Source organism: Anastrepha obliqua, chromosome 1, assembly GCF_027943255.1.
Source record: "Anastrepha obliqua isolate idAnaObli1 chromosome 1, idAnaObli1_1.0, whole genome shotgun sequence".
Classification (NCBI taxonomy): Eukaryota; Metazoa; Arthropoda; class Insecta; order Diptera; family Tephritidae; genus Anastrepha; species Anastrepha obliqua.
Window position 1 is genome coordinate 163,602,782 of NC_072892.1, and position 21,987 is coordinate 163,624,768.

Here is a 21,987-nt window from a genome sequence, read left to right on the forward strand (position 1 = left end):
TATAAAATAGTTCAATTCTACCACAGGTCTAATTGAGTGGGAATTTACATAATAATTGTGACAAAATAGATGATAACAAATGTTTAAATAAATACTAGTCAGATTCTAAGCAAATCAGAGCCCAAACAAATCCACAATAAACCTAAAGTAAATGCAAAAGGGTATTAAGCAAACAAAAGATTTAAGCAGCAAACGCATTGCCTTAAGCACACACACACACACATACATGCACACGCACACACATTTTGATTTCCCTTCGCGTAGCTTCGCGAGTGTTATCGTCTTCACATTTGCCTTCTTAATCGCCAAAGCATTCTTTGGTGGCGAAAAATTAGAGCACGAAAATCATTGCCAACGCGCACCGACTATCTACAAACAACAAGCTAAATTCGCGATACATACATAAGTAGCATACATACCATATGCAGATAGTTCGTCGGAGTAAATATGGTGAGCGAATACACGCGATTAACTCAGAGTCGAATGAGTGGCCAATAGCCAGGTGCTGCAGAGCCCATGCAATTCGTACATAATCAACAGATTTCTATGCAAACAAAAGATAAGAGAGGTATGGACAAGTTGAACTTAAGGCAAACATAAACAGAGAGTGATTTGAGCGGTGAAATGACAATCGTACATAAGCGCATTGCAGGTAATTCGGGGAAAATACCAACAATATGAGAGGCACTTAATAGTGAGTGAATATAGCAGTTATACTAACATATATAGTGAGTAATGCTGCTGAGCGCAAACATGCCAAAAACAATAAAAAAGTTAACCGACTCCGGTAATACATACTCATACAAGTAAAGGTGGCATGGAATGGAATTTTTCAAAATGAAAAACGTGTGCAATGCGTCGCGATGTCTGGTTAACGCTACAGTTCAGTATTAAAGGCATACATATGTAGAGCGTACCAACAAAAAAACCATTGCAACAAAAACATAGTAAAACAATGCGGTTAGAACAGTGCGTCAAAAACATTTTAGCAAACATAGCAAAATGGCCTCGGGTGACGGTCAAGCATTGTTTGACAAGAACTTTATATGTGTGCGTGTCGGCTGATTGACGCTAATATCTAAAATTTTTGATTTTCATCATTCAAAAGCCGACAACAAGTATGTGTGACACGACGACACCCGACTGCACTAACACACACAAAGCTCAGTCAAGCATGCTGGATCGTCTCCCGAGGCCAAATACAACGCCGACATAAACAAATAACAAACTGCACAGCAGTTAGCGTTAAATGAGGAAAAAACACAAAGCCAGCAAAAGTGAGTGCAACGACAAAAAAGTGAGAGCACAAATTCTAAATAACAAGAGCACAAAGAGCACACCAATCGATCTACTATCTCGCCTGAGCTGAACTGGGCTAACTGACGACGAGCACCGACAAACGGTCGACAATGACTTCGACTCGTTGACGAGGCAAGCAAAATCTCGTCGATTTTTATAAAGACACGATTCGAGCCAAGTTCGAAAACAGTTTAGTTTGAAACGTCGACGCGTTGAAATATAACTGACAACTAAGTAAAATCGTGAAGCAAATAACGGTCAATGTTATTATAAAGAAATACAAAACAAACTGTATATACCAGTTAAATTAAATGAATAAATTGAATTAACAACGTTACGGTTAAACGAATTTAAAATTCATAAAAGTGAACAAACGGTTTTGGAGCGCTTTGGGCGAGCACTTAGTGGCTGCTTCAGCTGGGTGCTTTAAGCGTTCAAATAACCTTTCAAATAAGTGCGGCAATTTGTTTTTGTTGTGAAAAAGTGCCAACAAATACTATAAACGAATATAAAAAAAAAGCGCAAGGAAATTTCGCATGCTTTAATTAGATTGAATTGCGAAGTTATTCAAGCAAAAAATGTAAGCATTCTTAAACATTTGTTTGTATGTATGTCTGTTGGGTGTGAAAAAATAATTTTTTGAATTATACATTTATATGTTTTCAAGCCTCAATTAAGTGGTGGTATTTGAAAATACTAACAAATTAATATTATGAAATAGATTAAAGCCATTGGCATTTAACTTCGAAGGAAATGAAATGAACTCCTTGAAACTAATGTTGAATGGAAATTTAATTTTCTAAAGTATGCAGCTTATGTGTATGCTATATGCCATAGAGTGGCCTGTGTGTTCGTGTTTGCTGTTGCTGTTGCATTAAATAGACTAACGCATGCAACCTTGAAAGATGAGTAGGCTTAGCTTCTCCTGCGCTTTCTTGTGTATGCACTAGTTGTTGTCCCACAAATGGACTTACAGTTTAAAGGTATCTCCCATAGGCAGATGATTTATTTTTTTTATTTTTCGAGCATCGATAATATTAGAAAAACGCTTCCATTTGTGGTGTGCATCTTCATATTGTTATTGGTTTTTTGTGAGGAAATTTTTCATGGCAGAAATACACTGCCCGCCGAGGCGCGACTGCTATTGGAAAAACTTTTGCTACCATTTGGTGGTTCATGCACGGAGACTCGAAACTCTGCACTTCCGCACGCACCAAACCATTCGGCTACGACGGCAGCTGTTAAATGCAGTATCCTGCAATGGGATATTTACTTTGAATATTTCAAGTTTCAAAAATGTGAATGCTTCTTAGAAATTCATAACAAAAAAAAGAAATTTATAACAAAATTTCATAAATTTCGCAATTTATTGTTGTTTTAACAAAATAAAACATTTCTATAAATTTTTGTGGAAATATTTTGAAGTGACAGTCCTTGGCCGGATTTAAATCCGGGTCGTTCCGGCGACGTATGTACATGGAACCGACTGTCGACGCTCGATTAGTTTTACTACAGAATCCTTGAATTACTACTGCAGGAATTCCTATGGTTATGTTTATTTTTCGATGCATTCCTAATAACTATTTTATATCACTTGTGCCAATCATGCTATATTTCTTTCATCTAAATTTTTTTAATTTTTTTTTTATTTTGAAATAAAAAAATTCTTTTTTTTCTATTTATTTCCGTTAAACTTTTTTTTTTTGCACCCATGTATGTTGATATGGAAAAAATTGACAAAAAATTTTACGTAGTACCTCTTTTACTTAATTTTTTCGTTGCAAACAATTTTTATTTATTTTTTTATTTTTTCATTGCGAAATTCAAAAAAATTTTCAAGTAGTACCTTTTTTATCTATTTTTTTTTTTCATTGTTCCCTAAGATGTGAGGTCTGTGAGCGCTAAAAATTAAATGCATACACTTGCATCGAGAATGTGGCAAACTTGATTATAGAGTTTCACCACCCAAATGCACAATAAAATCGTAATTATAAAATTTTTTTAATTTTTGAAAGTAGACTTTTTTTCATTTGTTTTTTTTCGAGCTTTGCAGTTCCATATAACAAAAATCTTCTACCAAGAAAATGGCAGACTTAGTTGAGCGCCTCTTAAAACTCGAATATGCAGTGAAATCGCTTAAAGTTTCACAAATGATATTTCAAAAAATATATGCACATAAATATATGTATGTATACAGATATATTTTTATGCAAAAAAATTTGGAGCATAATATGCATATTTTTAGAAAACGTGAGCGGCCTTTAATACCATGAACGAACTGAATTTTGCCTTACCTCCCATATAACGGTTATTTCAATAAATGCAAAATGTTTCATATTTCAGTGCTTATTGGAAAAAAGGCATTTAGCAATTAATAAAAGCGGATAGTAGCCACCGGCTCTTTACATGCATACATATGTACATGGTTATATGTATGTATATGAAATTTTGAATTTCATCGGTAGTGGAGTAAAAATTGAAGTGGAATTTGATGCATTTTTTAAGGGGTCTATAAAAAAGAGAATTTTCCAAAGTGTTAAATTTCAATTATTCAAATAAAATATTTATAATTTTAATCTCGTTATTGCCGCATTAGATGATCCGTAATAAATTCCAATCGAACACTCTCACTGGCAAATGTCATTCCAATCGCAAATCATTAATTTAATTAAAAATAATGGCTTCAATAATTTTGGTTGTCGACCACTGGGTAAAAATATCCAAACATTCTAAATTTAGTTAGATAACCGGCTGGTTGTCAAGTGTCGCGGGAAAACTTTTACCTGTTTGCTTCGTTTACACTCTCTTATGAAATATATGTATGTATGTATGTATGTAAATTGCGTTTGCATAATTTCCATACTCGAGCGAAAGTTAATACACTTTCATAATTGAAGTACGTAAAGTGAGTGTATTATATAATTTAAGTATATCAAACGAATTCGCACAAAAATCTCTAATAAATATATGTACGTAAATGCATGTATGTTCGTACATACATATGAACATATCTACCTTCAAAAGAGTGTATGCATGTCAGTGTTGTTTAAAAAGCTGCGCAAAAAGATTAATACATACACGCAAACATATATTTACAGTTGAATTACTAAACACGCAGAAACCAAAAATGAAAAGAATTCATACAACAATAAATACAATGCCAAGAGCAAATTCAAGTAGTCATTAACCAAAATAGCATAACAACAAAATGAAAACGTCTTCATTAATCAAATCTCATATTTCGTCAATTCCAGCAAAATTCCAAGCTAAAAACGCAAAAGGAAGAAGGAACCGCAAACTCGCAGAAGTGTATCTCTGAATAAAAACAAAAAACAAAAACACCAAGTACAATAAGAGTTATTAAAGCAAATTACACAAATACTTTCCTGCAATTTGATCTCTCTTTGAAATACGAGCAGAGAAACAACAAAGCTAAAAAACAAAAGGAAGTCACAAGCAAAACTTTACGAAAAACACCTACGCTGAGAACGTACTGAGGTGTGTGTGAGTGTATCTGCGCGAGAATTCCACGCCAACAAGGCGAATACTTTCCCAACGCGTCAACTGCATTGCAAAGTGACAAGTGAGACAGGTAGTCAGTCAGTCAGTTGGTTAGTTCGAGTGATTGGAGTAACAGTGCCGCATACAAAATGAAGACAAATCCAGCGTTGGATCATGTTTACGTCAACGATGGTTTCAAGTGTTCTTCGATCAGCATAACAACGAACGGCACAGAACCGAATGGCAGTAGTGGCGGTTCGCAGGGATCAAATGAATTTATATGTGAGTAGAACGATGATGAAATTACTTGTTGGTTAGTTGCTATTACTGGATTCATTTTTCAATGGTCCAATTTTGAAAACTATTCATTTTATATGTGAGTAGAACATGATGAAATCAGTTGTTTGTTGTTGTTGTAGCAGTAATACAAGCCCCGTGAGTGTAGGGTATATACTGTTGAGTAGACAGGTTTAGTTAACTGAGGCGGCAGCCCTTGGTCGGGAAAAACCCGAGTCATTCCGGTAACGTAGAACCGGCTACCATGGGAATGTTAGTTGCTTGTTAAATGTTAATACTGGATTTTTTTTAATTTTTGCTAAAGTTTAAATTAACCATTTAAATTTTGGAAATTATTAATTTTTCACTCAGCAATCACTGCTTGATTTACTGTCCTAGTTGTTTTGTTTTTCGTGTTTGTGAATAAAAATTTACAGTTCCCAGCAATTCTTGTATATACTTGTACTTGTAACGTTCGTTTTGACACGAACGGACATGCTCAGAAAGTAAATGTACTCAATTAGTGTAGGCTTAAAAAATGGCATGGTTACATTTATATATTTTCATATACATACATACATACATATATACTTATATATTTTTGAGTGCATAATTGAATTAACAAATTATAGAGTTCAACTGAATGAATTGCGCTGATAATATTCTTTTTTGAATGCGTGTCCTAATTACTTAGCTGTAGAATACATTTATTGGAAATGTTTCTCCCTCAAATTTCAACGCTCCTTTCAAATACTCGTTCTCTTTATAGCAGAGCAACAATAGTCTCCACATAATTTTTTTAACTTTACATTTGTTTTTGTAATTATTTTTACGGGTACATCAGATGATAATTTACGAAACTAAATTTTTTTTTTATCACACAATACAATAAAAACAAATTAGTGTTTAGAAATGCTTATATATGCCATTCACCTCATGAATTAGCTCAGCAGACATTTGTACTTACATAAAAAGTAAGATTTGCAACAATCATGAGCACATACATACATACATATGCACATACATACATACACGCATACAATCATGCATATTTGTGTTTGAAATCACTGTCAAAGGCCTGTCCAACCATCTGTACGTTCGATGTGACAAAGGTAAATATTGGATTTAACGAGTTCCGATTATGCCTTATTTTCAATTCAGCTGTCATACAAACCGACACTTAACTTACACACGCATTTGCATGCATACATATGTATATGTATTTGTTGGTATGTCGCTACAGGCATACGATTCCACAGCACGCGAATTAATGTGTCAAATTGCAAATATTTTAACTGCTTTCCCTAAACACACGCACACAGAAATACCGAAAAATGTGGCTATTAGGGTTGCTGTCATATTTTCAGTTTGCATTTTAAAATTATGAACGGATGACTTATACACAAAATTATTTCGCTTTATTTGCATTTTTTTAGTTTTATTTATACTTTTTTTTTAGAAGCTAAAGAGCGCTCTTCCATTTTTCAGCTAATTCACCTATGTAATTTCCTATTCTCAATTTCCATCCGAAAACATGGTGTAAAGTACTGGCTTCTATATAAATTAAAACCAATGAAAACAGAAAAATATATGCTTCATATAAAATCAAACTCTAGTCAAGGGAGAGCGGCGCTCAACTCGCCCAATTTTATTTTTATTTTTTTGTGTTTTGTTTTGAAACTTCTTTTGAAGTCTTTACATCAACTCCAATACTACCGAAGGGTCTGAGAGTTCAGAATCGTGCCGAAAGCCCACATTATTGCATACGACTTAGAAATAATAAATTTATTATGTATGGCGAAAGAAAATTTACCATCAACAATTGCTGCTAAGCGGCGGCCGCCGTAACCGAATGAGTTGGTGAGTGACTACATTCAGAATTTGAAGTTCGTAGGTTCGAATATCTGTGAAACACCAAAATGAAGAAAACGTTTTTTCTAGTAGCTGTCGCCCCTCGGCAGGCAATGGTGAACCTCCGAGTGTATTTTTGCCATGAAAAAGTTTTCATAAAAAATCAGTTTAAAACTGTAGGTTCTTCCATTTGTGGAACAACATCAAGACGTACGCCACAAACAGGAGGAACTCGGCCAAACACCAATTACTTATTTATTTTTTTAATAAAATTGTTCAATAACGGGTTTACTTAGAAATGGAAGTATTTATATATTTAACTGAATTAGGAAGTATTTTAAAATAAATTATAATGGGAATAATTGAAGTTACACGGCAAAGTCTTTCATCTTCCGTTCGCGACTAAACTCACTCGCCTTCATTTCTATGAACCCTGACGCTTTTCGCTCAACTTTAGGGTTGACATGTTTCAATTATTTCTCCAACATAAATACTTCCATGTTGACTAAATATACAAGTTCAAAATAAATAAGAGCACACCTAATGTAAGATAGTTACAGTGGAATCCCGTTAATTCGCAATCGCAAGGGACCAATCATATTTTACGATTTAATGAGGTTTTCGAATTAGCGAGATTTCGGTTTAGCGAAATCAAAATATGAAATTTACGAAATATAGGAAACTTTTTCACGACGCACACTGGGGATTTAGCGGAAAAAAGTCAAATTTGCAACATATCACCTACGCAATGTTTAATGGTATTTCTAAATTCCAGAATAGAACCAACAATAAAATCAAAAAGAATTACTAAACTCCGACTTACAGTTTTTTTTTATAGATATGTCAAAAGTATACTTTTTTTATAGTATTGAATTGACCAAGAAAAAACTTCAAAGCCCAAGGTGGTTTTTTTTCCTTTTGCTTGAGCCGACTTCCAATTTTTTATTTTTCATTTAGGGTACGATATTTTTATATATTTTATCCGGAAGAACAAAGGCTGTGAAGCATTTGATTATCTATTTATAATTAATTTTACGAAAAAAAAAAATCATATTCCTTCATATTCTTGGATCTGCAAGTTGAGCTACATTTACCTACGGTCAGAAACTAGTATCAACGTGTTGCTTAATAGCGTCTCTTTCAGTTTTAATCAATTGCAGGTGCCACCAGGTGCCACCAGGCGCCACTGATTATTTTTTGGCAATGATAATAACTAGAATTAAAGTAAATATTGATAGAGAAATAGCAAATTATTTAGCCCCATCAGGTTTTTCGCTTCAATATCAATGGCGGTAATTTCTACTTTTTATGGAAATTTTGCAAATTAACGCAATTTTTTCACTGGACTAACGAATTGGTATAATTAATTGAGATTTTCAAAAACGCAAATGGCTTTCAAAATCCATACAAATTACATTGCCTTAAAGTATGGATATTATCTAGGATTATTTTATAATCTCAAATTTTGGGAGAGAAATTTTATATGGGAAATCTCGCTTTTTAATTACGGATTGGGAGTTAAGCACGAAAAAGTAGATCATCTACTTATATGTGAACGTATTATTAAAGGCTGGTACTAACTTCACAGTTGTGAAATGTTGCCAGCCACATTTGCAGTAAAATGTTGCTAGCAACATTGATTGTCAAATGAGAAGAAACGCCAAATTTATGTGCATCGCGCCATAAGCAATTGCCAAATTTTTGGTAAAAAAAGTGTTTTTAAACAAATTAACACACATATGCATATATATATTGGCACAAAAAATATAACGAAGATTTACTTGCACACTTCGCTGCGAGGAGGTTTCGCTCAGAAATGACATGCCTTCGCAGTATTTGAACTGAGGCACTCCACTCACGAACTGTCAATTTTAAATGACACGTGCATTTTAAATAGGTGTGAAAAAATGTTACTGCCATCATTTTCCGGTGGGAACTGAGTACTACTTTGCCGGAGATACCTAGGAAATTTCACGCATATTTCACAGCAATGCAATTTGTATGGATTTTGACAGGCATTTCACGTGAAACGCGAACTTAACACTATACTTCAAGCATAGGCTACGAGTTATTGCGATTGCACTGTATACATACATACATACGTACACAGATATAACAATTATTGCTTTACTTTTGTATCTTTATGCATGTAGATATGTAGGCGAATTCGCGCGAGCACGTTGCTAAGTTTTGTTAGTATTTTTTATACATACCATACATACATATGTATATGTATTATATATTTTTTTCAACTTTCTTACTATTTGAGATGCAATTTAATTCAATTCCGATTCACACGCCAATACTGCTGCCAGCTGAAAAGCAGCCAACGTCAATTCACGTTGTAATTGAACTTGTCTCTGCTGTCTCGACAAAAGTACATACATATATTTGTGCTGAGAATTAGCGTGCAATTGTCATTGAGTGGCGTTAAGTCGTACAATAAATATGCGAAAGTACACACTTGCATACATATGTACACACAAATATTGATATATGTACACGCTTATGTTTGTGTGCATCTTCTTGTTTGCATAAGAATATTTGCACCTATTTCTTCAGCGAGCGCTAATAGTTGTCAACGTATTTCGTTGATGACTGAAATAAATTTCATTGGTTAAACAAAATAAGAAAACTTTCGCTAAGTTCACACTTGAAGCAGCTCTCCAAACTCGTGGCTGTGTTTAGTAATCAGTTCACCAGAAAACTTATTAAACTTCTGTTTCATTATTCCATATAGCAATTTACGAAATAAAATACATACATATGCGTTTCGAGAAGAACTATAAAAGTACTCGTATTAAAAACTCAATGCTGCGTTGTTTATTCGAGATTCAATTACCGGAAGCAGCCAGCTTTTATTGTTTTTTTATTTCACAGCAATTAATTACTCTAATTACAACTCAAACCAGTGTGCGTATTTATATTTTTTTTATTTGGTAGAAAGTACAAAAGACAGCGTAAGGCTTGAAAAAATGTGGTGGATTGGTGATTAGTTCGCAAAAAAAAGTTTCATTTAGAAATAATTCGAATTCAGTTTTTGTACTTACACATATTTTCATTGATAAATCAGTTGATAAAACGTAAATTTTATTTACAAAATTGAATTTTAGCGAAAAAATAGTTCTTTGAACGAAACATATAATTCTAGGTTTTTTTTTTTTTGTTTGTGCCAGTGAGGTAGGTTTAAAATCCCTTCGCACTTACAGCGACCGTTACACATCTATTGGGTACCCGGGCATAAGGGCATTGCAGGAAACGAAATTCTAGATGAGATTGCCAAAAGTGCTGTTACAGACAATTTGAACCAGAAAACAACGTACTGAAATCTTTAAATACGGTATACAATGGCATCGCTGCGGACATGAAAACACTGATAGACCACTTGTAAAACCGCGAAAATCATGTGTACACAGAATGCAGACAAATATGCCAAATTCGTATTAGCCCTGCCTAGAAAGGAAAGCAGAACTATCGTAGGTGTACTGACAGGCCACAATTTGTAAGCGGCACACGCATACAAGTGAGGAATTGTAAAAAAAACGATAGCTACAAATTTTGCAATGAACTACAAGACAGGGAAGCTTTTGAACACCTTCTATGTTCTTGCCCTGCATTAGCTAGAACCCGAATGAAATGTTTAGGAGCTCTACAATATGAGAGGTTAGAATGTCTCTCGGGGTTAGAGCTTACTTAGATTCGCAAAAGATGCAGGCTTATTGCAAGAAGCCTACAACAAGGAAACGTAAGGGTCAAGCTCCATCTGGTACCAGTAAGGACCAATAGGTCTATGTAATGGCTTTCAGCCAGCCAGGTCAAGCTAACCTAACCTAACCTACAGCGACCGTTGTCTGCTGCATCGCGTGATGTGGCATTAAAACAATCCCTTCGCTTCTGCTCCTAGATTTTTCTCTGCCGCGGAACTACGGTAGCATTATGTGGAAGATTCTTTTGGGTTTAGTAGGAAACTTTTATGTTATTCTACTCTGTATTAAAAACTCTGTATTCTTCTTGCGCTTAGTGCAAGCTACAAGGCCAGCGGGCCTCAATAGAAATGAAGAAAAGACGAAATACATGACACGATCCTTTGATCGGTCCATGATAGTCAATTAAGAATCGGAATTTATATTTTTGAGCTCATGCAAGAGTTTAAATACTTAGGTGTAGCACTCAGCATAAAAAAGAATCCATCTTTATCAATGTAACACCGTATTCAGGCATCGAACTGAGCATACTTTGGCCATATCAAACTTATGAAGTTTTCATTAATATCAAAGGAACAAAAGTTGCAGATGTAAAAAACTTTGATAAGACCATTTCTCATCACCCCTGTGAAATATGGATCCTTAAAGTTGACGTGAATTTTCTGATGCGATTTGAAACAAATATTCTTAGAAGAATATTCGGCCCTATACGATTACAAGACGGTACATACCGGGAACGGTATAACCACGAGTTCAGTGTTTTAATCGCGGGAGGAAATGTAGCGTGGTTTATAAAGTCTCAAAGATTACGGTGGTATGGACACGTTTTAAGAATGAGCAGCGCAAGAACGACCAAAAAGGTATTTGAAGCAAACCCTCAAGGAGCAAGAAGGAGAGGCCGGCCAAGGCGACGATGGTTGCAAGTTTTAACAGCAAAACTTCTATTACTGTTAAAACAACAACAACGATGATTGCCAGATGTAGAAGACGATATAGAAAAGATAAAAATCTCACAAAATAGAGCGGAAGCGGGCTGTCGACAAGAATGAAGACGTATTGTAGAGGAGGCAATGGTCCACCACGGACTGTAATGCCAAGATGATTCTACTTGATGCATCTGATGTACTTGATGCATCTGATGTACTACAAAATTCTGTATTTCCAAATTTCTTTATTAAAGATTCTGATAGTTGCACACTTCTCATTATCTGTACGCTTCCCAAAGATTTTAAGGCACGGTGGGGCAAAATTCCAATTCATCCAATTATGTTTTCGAACAACTTTTTTATAATATTAAAAAAACTGGTTTTGAGTGATAGAAATCTTAAAAAACAATAAATAAATAATTGGCGCGAACACTTCTGCTAGGTGTTTGGTCGAGCTCCTCCTCCTATTTTTGGCGTGCGTCTTGATGTAGTTCCACAAATGGAAGATTATACAGTTGTTTTAAGCCGACTCCGAACGGCAAATGATGTTTATGTGAAGCTTTTTCATGGCAGAAGTATACTGGGAGATAAGCCATTGCCTGCCGAGAGCGAACGCTATTAGATAAAACTTTTTCTTCATTTCCCAATTCCGAATAGTAGCCACGCACCAATCCATTCGGCTACGGCGGCCGCCGTAAAGATTACTTTGGTTCATAAACAAAGGTGCAAAAGAGCATTTTCCTGAAAATATTATATTTGCCTGAGAGGCAGTTCCTTTTCTGTACAATTATATGTATATCCTGCCTTCGTGGAAGGCGCCTTCGTAGAAGGCACGTGAAATTTTATAAAAAGACGAAAAGAAAATTTTATTTCCATCCACTTCATCAATATTCCTATTAATCCTCTTGTAGTTGCCTAGCAAAAATTTGTTGTGATGATTTCCCAAAGTCATACGCTTGTATTTCGTCACAGTCAGATTCTTAATCGGATTAGAGACAACTTTTTCGAAGTTATTCAAGCGGAAATTATTGGAAACATTGCAAAATCTCAACTTTTCAAAATCAATTACATGCAGAAGCTGCACAAAAAAATGCAGTGACGTGCAAATTGAAATATACATGGCCTGCTATGACGTGATGGAATGAATGATAGTTATAACGTTGCCAAATAAAATAAAAAAATGATTTGCACATGCAGAAAATACCCCGCTTGCTGCGAGGAAAAAGTATCGAGTATTTGCTTGCAAGTACAGGTATCGAGGAATCACTAGATGACACTTGAGCAGCTGATTTTGCGTGTGTGTGTGTGTCTTGATTGTCAAAGTGTCCTGCTTCTTTGTTGTTGCTTCTTGCAGCAGCCTGAATAGATTCGGATTGGTTATATTAGTGTGGGGGAAAAAGAGATCCATTATTTTTATTTTTTATTTTGCACATACATATTTATTTAAAAATTTTCTTACCGTCAACTCAAATTATTTTTCCGCTTTTATCTTCACCTGTAATTTTGCAATAAATCGTACTAATTGGGCAACATTTTCAGTAAGAAGTGAAAATCTTACATTTTTACTAGAAATCAAATAAAGAACAATAAAATACATATGTACTTACATACATACATCGCTAAAAATATTCATTCAAGTGCAACCGAAAACAAAACTTCAGTCTACAATTACTACTTACACACCCACACAATTACCGGGCGGAAAATGGTTGAACACCAACAAGAAAAAATTGAAATGATAATAATTGACATGAAAAACAATTTCGTGCGTGTGCATATACAAATAAACAGTAAATATGAGTCTATGTATGTATGTATTTATACACGTGTATTAGGTATACCCTGCAAGGAGTATTTTTTCAAGAGTAAAGTTTGTGTTAACAATCCGAAGGGGATATAAAAGATCAAAGAGAATATTAATTTTTTTTTTATTGACTCCATTATTTATTGCTGCGTTTAATTAACATTTACAATATTTGAAAACTTATTCTAGAACAATATTAATTTATTTTTATGATTAACTTATCATTAATTCTTTATATCATTAATTTTTTTATGATTAACTTGTGCAGCTGCATGCAGTGATGCGAACGCCAACAAAAATAAAAGCTCAATAGAGTAATTCGAGCGGGGTTTTCTATTAAGCCTCTTATGACGACTGCCTTCTCTCATTCGACATGATGCCAAAGTATTTGGGTGCAAGAATAATCTCATTTGATAGCGGGTTGCTGTGTTTTTTTTATTTCCCCTTTAACCGTCGATAGATAAGAGAAGACTTGAGCCGAAATACCAACGTGTTGCCGAGGCGCTAGCAAATGGGTTGGAAATGCCAAAAACGAACTCGCGTTTATGTTACTGATAACGGCAGCCACTTAAACGATATTGTTGTTGGAAACTAGCGAAGATAAATTGCAAGCAAATGAGCTTAATAAAAACAATAGCTTTATAAATTCAATAATAATAATAATAAAAATAATATTGTAGCTTTTCAAAATCCATTGAGCATTGCCAAAGTTATTCAATACTTCCATTGACTAGATTAAGATGACGTGCCTTTTAGTATATATAGAAATATAGAATTTATAAAACAAATTCCGTACCAGTCCAAAATATTGAAAAACGATTACAGTTGGGGAAAATTTATGCTCTCCAGAGCTTCGTCGCTTTTCATCGTTCATTCTTATTCAGCTGTTTCTTCTTATACCTATAAAAAGAGAGAATGCGTGCTAGTCAAGCATCAAAATTCACTAGAAATACTACTATGAATTTTCCTACAATATAGCTGTATTCTACATAAACCCTTGACAATGAAAACTATAATGATCAGACGAAAAAAAAATACATGCGCATAACAAAAGCCGTTCGAATAGTTCGCATGCCCGTGTAATGACTCATGAACTGATCAGCGACTATTTTCATTTGAATGTTTTTGTTAGAAAATTTCACTTGCGCTGGGTAAACGCTTTTCCACTGCGGTGCACAGCAGTTATTTTCACACACAAACATATTTATGCATAGTGGGTATATATGTACATATGTATGTGTGTAAGAAATAATCGAGCATTATTATACTCCTATAATTGTACTTACCCACACATACATAAATGTAACCGTGCACGGAAATTCACAAATTCTTTACATATTTGTTTGCGAAATTTCTAAATAGTTGACACGCTAATTTAAGGTTAATTTTATTGTTACTAGAAGTTTTGTGATTTTCTAATCGATTTAGTTTTTAATTGTCAGCCACCAATGCCGTGTGTGTTTAAGCTTAACATTTCGGGTATTAGGCCCAGGAACTTGAGTTCGAATCTTACCTCAAGCACGTAGCATGAGAATTATCAGAAATTATCAGAAAAATGCCACGGCAAGTGCATTAATGCCATCAAAAATGTTCATAGGATTTATTTCGCACTCAAGTCTGGCAGTCGAGACCTGGCACCCTTCACAAAATTTAAGAAAAACTCGGCCTAAACCTGTAAATGCTGCATACGCTAATTTCATATAAATTTTTATTAATAATTTGTTCGTTAATAGCTACTTGGCATCAATCCACGCCCACGGCATTCCGATGCCTAAGTCAGATAGCTCATAAAAAATATCTCCATTAACTTATTTGCATTCTCTAAAACAGGGTACTCAGGTGATAATATACTATTTTTTAGTTGGGCATTTGTCGCAAAGGGTCAGAGTGGTCGATAAAAATATATTATGAAACGTCTACGCCGCAATATCCTCCAGCGCTTGCTAAAAGCGTTGACATCCTTTATCCATACTTTGAATCTTAATAGAGGTCAGTCTCCATCTGGTATCGTTAGGGACTAAAGGGTCTATGCGTGGGTTAATGCCAGCCGGGTTAACCTAACCTCATCTACGCCGCAATATACTATAGAATTGATATTACTAAATTTATTTATTAAGGGGTTAGAGGTAGTCAGAATTAAAAAAAAATTGCATTTTTTGTTTCTTAAAGAATAATGTCCTAAAAATATTGTGTGAAAATTTGAAGTGAATCCGACAAATACTTTTCGAGTTATTCAACAATTAGCAAAGGGCGCTCGGGCGTTCAGGAAATCGATAGCAAAACTTTAAAGGCGTTTTTCACAAAACTATGTTTTTTTGAACTGGTGATCATTGTAACTTAAAAACCGCTTGGTAGATTTCAATAAAATGTATACTGCTTTGGAAAAACATAAAAAACTGGTGCCTGATCGGAGGATTTTTTTTCAAAAATTTTGATTTTTTTTTAAACAATTGTCGTTTTTTTTCTAGAAAATCTGAAAAATATTTCCTAAAGCTGCCATTTTGTTTATTTTGAAAATAAAGCTTCGAAAACTAATATCTCTTGTCCGATTGATTTTAGATGAATCGCCAAGGACTTGTGATGAAACGGGCTCCACACAAACAGCGATAACTTTTACAATTATTAATTTTTTTTTTTTTTGAAATTTTGCTAAAGTCAAGTGGAAACATGATGTATAAATGCTATGTTTTTATTTTTGGAAAATAAACTAAATTAACTAGCAATAAAAATGATTGAAAATCATCATTTTTTTGGGCCTCTGACTACCTCTAACCTCTTAAATAAATACTTAGGAAAAAATTAAGTTTTTATAAATATGAATAACTAACAAACAATCGTTTTTCCTGATCATCCATGAATTTTTCGTTTCAATTTATATGTTTTATTAAGCATTGGAGCTTTTTTAACCATTATCCATTTATATTTTTCAAAAACAAAAAAAAAAACGAAAAAAATTGTTTTTTCCACGAACACATAATTTCATTCGGATTTCACATTAAATTCTCAAATTTCGTAAGAAATTATTCACTGTTCCAAAATCCATTCCAAAAAAATTCACAAACAATTTTTACATGTAGCACTTACGTTTTTTCCTTATGGCATCCAAATCAGAAAGAAATATTGACACATTGTAACTCACACTGTCAATTTGACAGTTCAGTTCCGCCCCAAGCGTTAAAAAAGTAAGCGACATTATGGCTGGCTCAAAAGAACGCTGTACCCGTTGCCAGTGCTCCGAATTACAACCAAACTTTACGAAACCCATTTTCAATACTTACTTAACAATGTGCGTAAGTTTGGTTTAATTCGGTGCAAAGACACGGCGGGTCCACGTTTTTGCATATATTTCGAGACCCTAGTCATCAATAGGTATGAAAATTACCGCGTATTAAAGCACTTATCAACAGCTTTCATTTGATATCCATATTGTACAAACACATTCTAGGGTCCACGTTTTGGTCTCTATCTCGAGACCCTAGTCACGGAGCGGCATGAAAAATACTCCGGACTAAAGCATTCACCAACAGCTTCCATTTGATAACCATATTGTACATACACATCCGAAGGTTACCCGGGTCCACGTTTTGACCTATATCTCGAGCCCTATTTCCAAAATAAAATATAATCCATGTTACTCGTGGATGATGTAGCTTTCGAATGGTGAAAGAGTTTTTAAAATCGGTCCAGTAGTTTTTGAGCCTATTCATTACAACCAAACAAACAAACAAAGTTTTCCTCTTTATAATATTAGTATAGATAATAAAAGTAAAAAAGCTTTATGCGCTTGTTTTTTTGTTTTACTTCTTTGGAATCGATATCCACTACCGCATTCCTCACTGTTTGTATAAATTCTTTGATTTATAGCAAAATTTTTTTTTGTCCTTTTTCACTCCTCTCGGGAGCATAGGGCCTCGGAAGACTCAGTCTTGCGTTGGTTTCGTTAATCTATTTTGATTTCTGACAGGGTAGGTGATTAGCCTGCAGCTACCTTCTAAGGGAGAATAATTGAATAGCCCCGACACGATCGATATCATTGCAATCTTCATTATAAGTCAGGGTTGATTGAACTTGCTTCCAAAGAGCCTACCTTCACATGGCGGATGAAGTGTCCAAAGAAGGCTTAGAAAATCCCAGTGTCAGCTTTTTGAGTATTGCTAAAAAATTAGAGGTAGTACTCAAAACTTGTAACGGTAAAAGCTGCGAAGCGCTTATTGCGTGTCCAGAGCACATGAATGCCAGCGCCAACGACAAAAAGCCATTTTCAAAACAGGAATGTAGGGATGTAAGAATAATCGTCAAAATTGGAGGTCAAAACTCGTAAACTTACGTGGGCAAAGCGTAGTAAAATAAGGTGTAAGCAATAATTCATTATGACCCTATTTAGCTTAGGTAACATAATAGCTTCGTATTGACGAAACTTCGCGATCGGTTTTAAATTTAAGAATTAACTCACCAAATATAATATTGGATTAGGTGAAAAAATGTTTTTTTCAATATTGGCAATTTCCGCCAATAACTTCTATTTGTACCATATACGAGTACATATTTATTTATAGGTACACTTAAATATGCGCATGCATATTCAAAAAATTAATTAAAAATATTTTTTAAACTGTTCGCAATTTGTTTCCATTTTTTACTTTTTTGCTACATTTTTTACCAAAAAGGATTTCATTTTTTCCACTTTCTTCACCTTCTAAATGCAACCTTTTGTAAGTAAGTGTCAAAAATCTAATATCACAAATGAGCAAATCTTTAAAAATGGCCTGTAAGCTCCGTGTAGCTTTTGAATACAAGCAATTAAAAAATTATTTTTTCAAAATATGTATTGTAGTTCATCTGATTCGTAATCTTTATTCATATTTTTTTGTTATTATTTATGCATTTATTTATTTATTTTTCCAATATTTTCTGTATTCCCTAATTTAATTTGAATATTTTAATTTTACTAACCTAATCTTCCGCGTTTTTTCTACTTTTACAGTAACCAAAGACGGCAAAAAAATGATACCACCTATTAAAACAATGGATTGTGCCAAAGCTTGGGTGCAGGATCGCACAAGACGCACCTTCAACCGCAAGACACTCTACAAACGTCTGCCCATACTCAACTGGTTGCCCAAATATTCCAGCGAAGATGCTGTGGGCGATGTAGTGGCGGGCCTGACAGTGGGTTTAACGGTGATACCGCAGGCGTTAGCGTATGCTGGTGTAGCCGGACTTCCAGCAGCTGTAAGTTATAAAATAATTATAAAATTATACTCGAAAAGTAGTACTAATAGGTGGCGCAAAATGAATCACCCTATCGGAAGATTTATAATTTTTGCTAATGGCGTCGTACGTCAATCAAAGTTGACACTTGTGAACTAGACAGCTGCAGTATACAAATAGATAAGCAATGGAGCACATAAAGGTCGAAATAAGGATATCCTTTCCTCTAAGTCATTTTTTTTTTGTATTTAGTAAAAAGGTTAGGGTAGGTTGAAGCGGTTGGGACACACTCAGACTCATCGCCGATTGTGATTAGTAAAAAGGTTATTCAAAAATAAAATTGGATGATTTATTTTGCGCCACCTTGTGTATTAATAAAAAAAATTAAATGCGCCAAAACAAAATTAACCAAACAATTATTCGATTCAAAAAGCATTTTTAGTGTCGTTTTCTAAACTAACCTCTAAAGGGATGACTCACCATAGCATTCCGACGAGCACATTTCGGTAGTTACATTTAAAGCGAAGTAATGAGAAGTTAAATTAATAAGTAATAAAGCGCAGCTGGTCCTTCTAACCCCTATTGCCAGCCTTGAAATTATTAGAGCGAAGTGGTATACAGTGTACTCTCGCCTAACGCAAACATCTCTTATGCTGAAAACAGTGAACACCGTACGCAGTCCCTTACCGCAGTCCCTTACCGTGCTTCCCACAGCAGTCCCACACTTTTTCACACATCCGCGTTATCAGTTACAATTTTTCATTGTTTAATAAACCAAAGCCAAAAACCAACAAATACAAATAGTTCATTTATCTATAATTAACATTATTCAACAGTGTTTTTAAGTTATTTTAACAAAAATTATAATTTTTCTAAGTTTATTTTGTAAATGATTTCGAAATGTACTGATTTGCAACACTGTGTGGTGAGAGAGCAATCAGCTGATAGGGTATTACGGGAATTTTTTAAACATCGTGAAATAAAATCTACGGTACTACGATACGGAAGGAAGGAATTTTTCATTTATATGGGGTTCTCATTCGTTTGATCGTAACAGCTGACAGGGGATTGCATTTACCTCGATCACTGTTTTTAGTATTAAGCGGACACTTTTTTCAGTACCGCAAAAATCTTTAAGGATTTAAAATATTTTTCTCTTTTGAGCGGAGAATCCTCACATAACAGATGGCGGACAAGGTTCTCCCTCACCAAAGATATTTTAGTTCTCTCATAAGCGGTCAGCTTACACTTTACCTTGGAGTTATCAAAATCGGTAATTTTGTTAGATGTTGTTTATTTCATTTACAAAGCCTGGGAGGAAGTAAGTGCACAGACAGTGAAAAATTGTTTAGGGAAAGCTGATGTTGAGAAAACAAACTACCCCGGACAATAGGACGGATATAGCGCAGAGGATGAGCTGTCACTATTAATTTAGCTCATAAATGAATTCAAGTTGACGTTGAAACTGCTTTAATTTAGGTAATCAAGTCTTCATAAATGATGAGGAAGCAAAAAATATCAATTTTGAAGCGGCAACTTTCGCTGATCAACTCTTCTGAAGATGAATTAGAAAATAAGATGGATGACCTTTTTATAAAGAGGCTTACTTAGCAGCGAGAAAACTAAGCGCTCTTTCTTTATATCACAAATATCACAGTGGCCTCAAAGTCCTTCAATTGCTTACTGATCTTCAAATACACCTGCGAGATATTGAAATGAAAGGAAAAGCTCGCCAAGCTACAATTTCTAACTTTATTAAATGAATTTGCAAACCTTGCAAGGCGCATTCATTAAAGGTGGTGGCGCTCTCCAGGTCCTTAATCCCTCGTGGGACCTAGGGCATCACTAGACCAGTGTGGCACTATACCAACAGCAATATTTTGTACTTTTAATTGTCAAAGCAAAATATTGGCAAAGTAAAAAACAAAGAATGAATCCACATGGACACGGCGAAAGAAAAAAAAACAAATCAGCTGATTTAGCGATACCATCTTTAATAGATACGCCTTAATACCTTACATAACAAAATTTGTTTTTACATTTCTCGCGTTTCTCTATCTTAAAGAAAATTCTGTTTATTTTATAAATTTGTATGTTTATATCTGTTCTGGTTTTGGAAATAAAACTGATTAAATATTAAAGATCAGTCACAAATTATTTTAACGCTTTTGTCATAAGCGGACGCTAGAGAAAAAAAGAGAAAAAAAGTTTCAGTGTCTTAGGAGAGAGTAGAGTTCACTGTATTTTCAATCCAACTTTGCTATTTCGGAACTATCAGATTTAAATATTATTGTAAGTTAGTTAGGAATAGTTTATTGACTCCTTTGATTATTTCTTCTTTCACAGCATTACAACACTGGGCGCGTCAAAGCTTCCTTCACAAAGCTCCTCCAAAGGTGTTAATCTTGAGCTTTTGCTTCGTAGTTACGTATTCCCAAGTTCTTGAGATCGTTTTACACTGCGTGTATTTATCGGTTCCTCAGTCTGGCTTTGGCCTTTACGCCCACTAACTTTCCTGCCACGGCGATAAGCGCGCCGTCAGCAACTTTAAGACACTTTTGATTAAACTAATTTTATTGGTTGACGGGCTCCGTAGTCGAATGGGTTGGTGCATGACTACTATTCAGCTGTGCGTAGGTGCGAATCTCCGTGCAACAGCAAAATGATAGAAAAAGTTGTTTCTAATAGTGGCCGCCCCTCGGCAAGCAAACCTCCGGGTGTATTTCTGCCATGAAAAAGCTCTTCCTAAAAGCCATTAGCCGTTCGGAGTCGGCTTAAAACTGTAGGTCCCTCCATTTGTGGAACAACATCAAGACGCCTGCCACGAGGCCAAATACCTGACATAAGTGTGGGCCAATTATTAATATTTTATTTTTTTTACTTTATTGGTTAGCTCAGTTAACGGCGCTTAGACATTTAATTTTTAAATATTTATTAGTTTTTTTAATTTATAGCATATTTTTTCATTTAATTTATTTTTCCTCCCTTTTCTTGCAGTACGGTTTATATGGTTCCTTTTTGGGTTGTTTCATTTACATTTTCCTCGGCAGCTGCAAAGATGTGCCAGTCGGCCCATCGGCTATCGTGGCGTTACTAACCTTCCAAACCGCTAAAGGTTCTTGGCAATTGGCAGTATTACTTACTCTGCTTTGTGGCATTGTAGAATTGTTTATGGGCATTTTTGGTTTGGGTTTCCTGTTGGATTTCGTTTCCGGCCCAGTCTCGTCCGGTTTCACATCAGCGGTTTCGCTTATTATTGTGGCATCGCAAGTGAAAGACATCCTGGGCATACCAGCGCCTGGTACAACATTTTTAGACATTTCAACCCATATCTTCGAGAACATCAAAGAGACACGTGCCACAGACACAGTGCTGGGCATCACTTGCATTGTAGTGCTGCTGATGATGAGGGTAA

The 21,987-nt window shown here is 34.9% G+C and overlaps 1 protein-coding gene across 2 annotated transcripts in view; it reads left to right on the forward strand.

Annotated features, from left to right (window-relative positions):
• Positions 1-21,987, forward strand: part of LOC129239559 (sodium-independent sulfate anion transporter) — a 67,204-nt gene that overhangs the window by 40,361 nt on the left and 4,856 nt on the right. The window contains exons 1-4 of one of the 2 annotated variants that reach the window (XM_054875149.1): positions 1,485-1,879; positions 4,554-5,082; positions 18,346-18,593; positions 21,570-21,983. In XM_054875149.1, the coding sequence (XP_054731124.1) occupies positions 4,950-5,082; positions 18,346-18,593; positions 21,570-21,983 (795 nt within the window). In that variant the 5' untranslated portion in view covers positions 1,485-1,879; positions 4,554-4,949. Of the gene's footprint in view, positions 1-1,484; positions 1,880-4,553; positions 5,083-18,345; positions 18,594-21,569; positions 21,984-21,987 lie in introns of those variants that run through there. The other variant, XM_054875156.1, reaches the window with a different exon arrangement.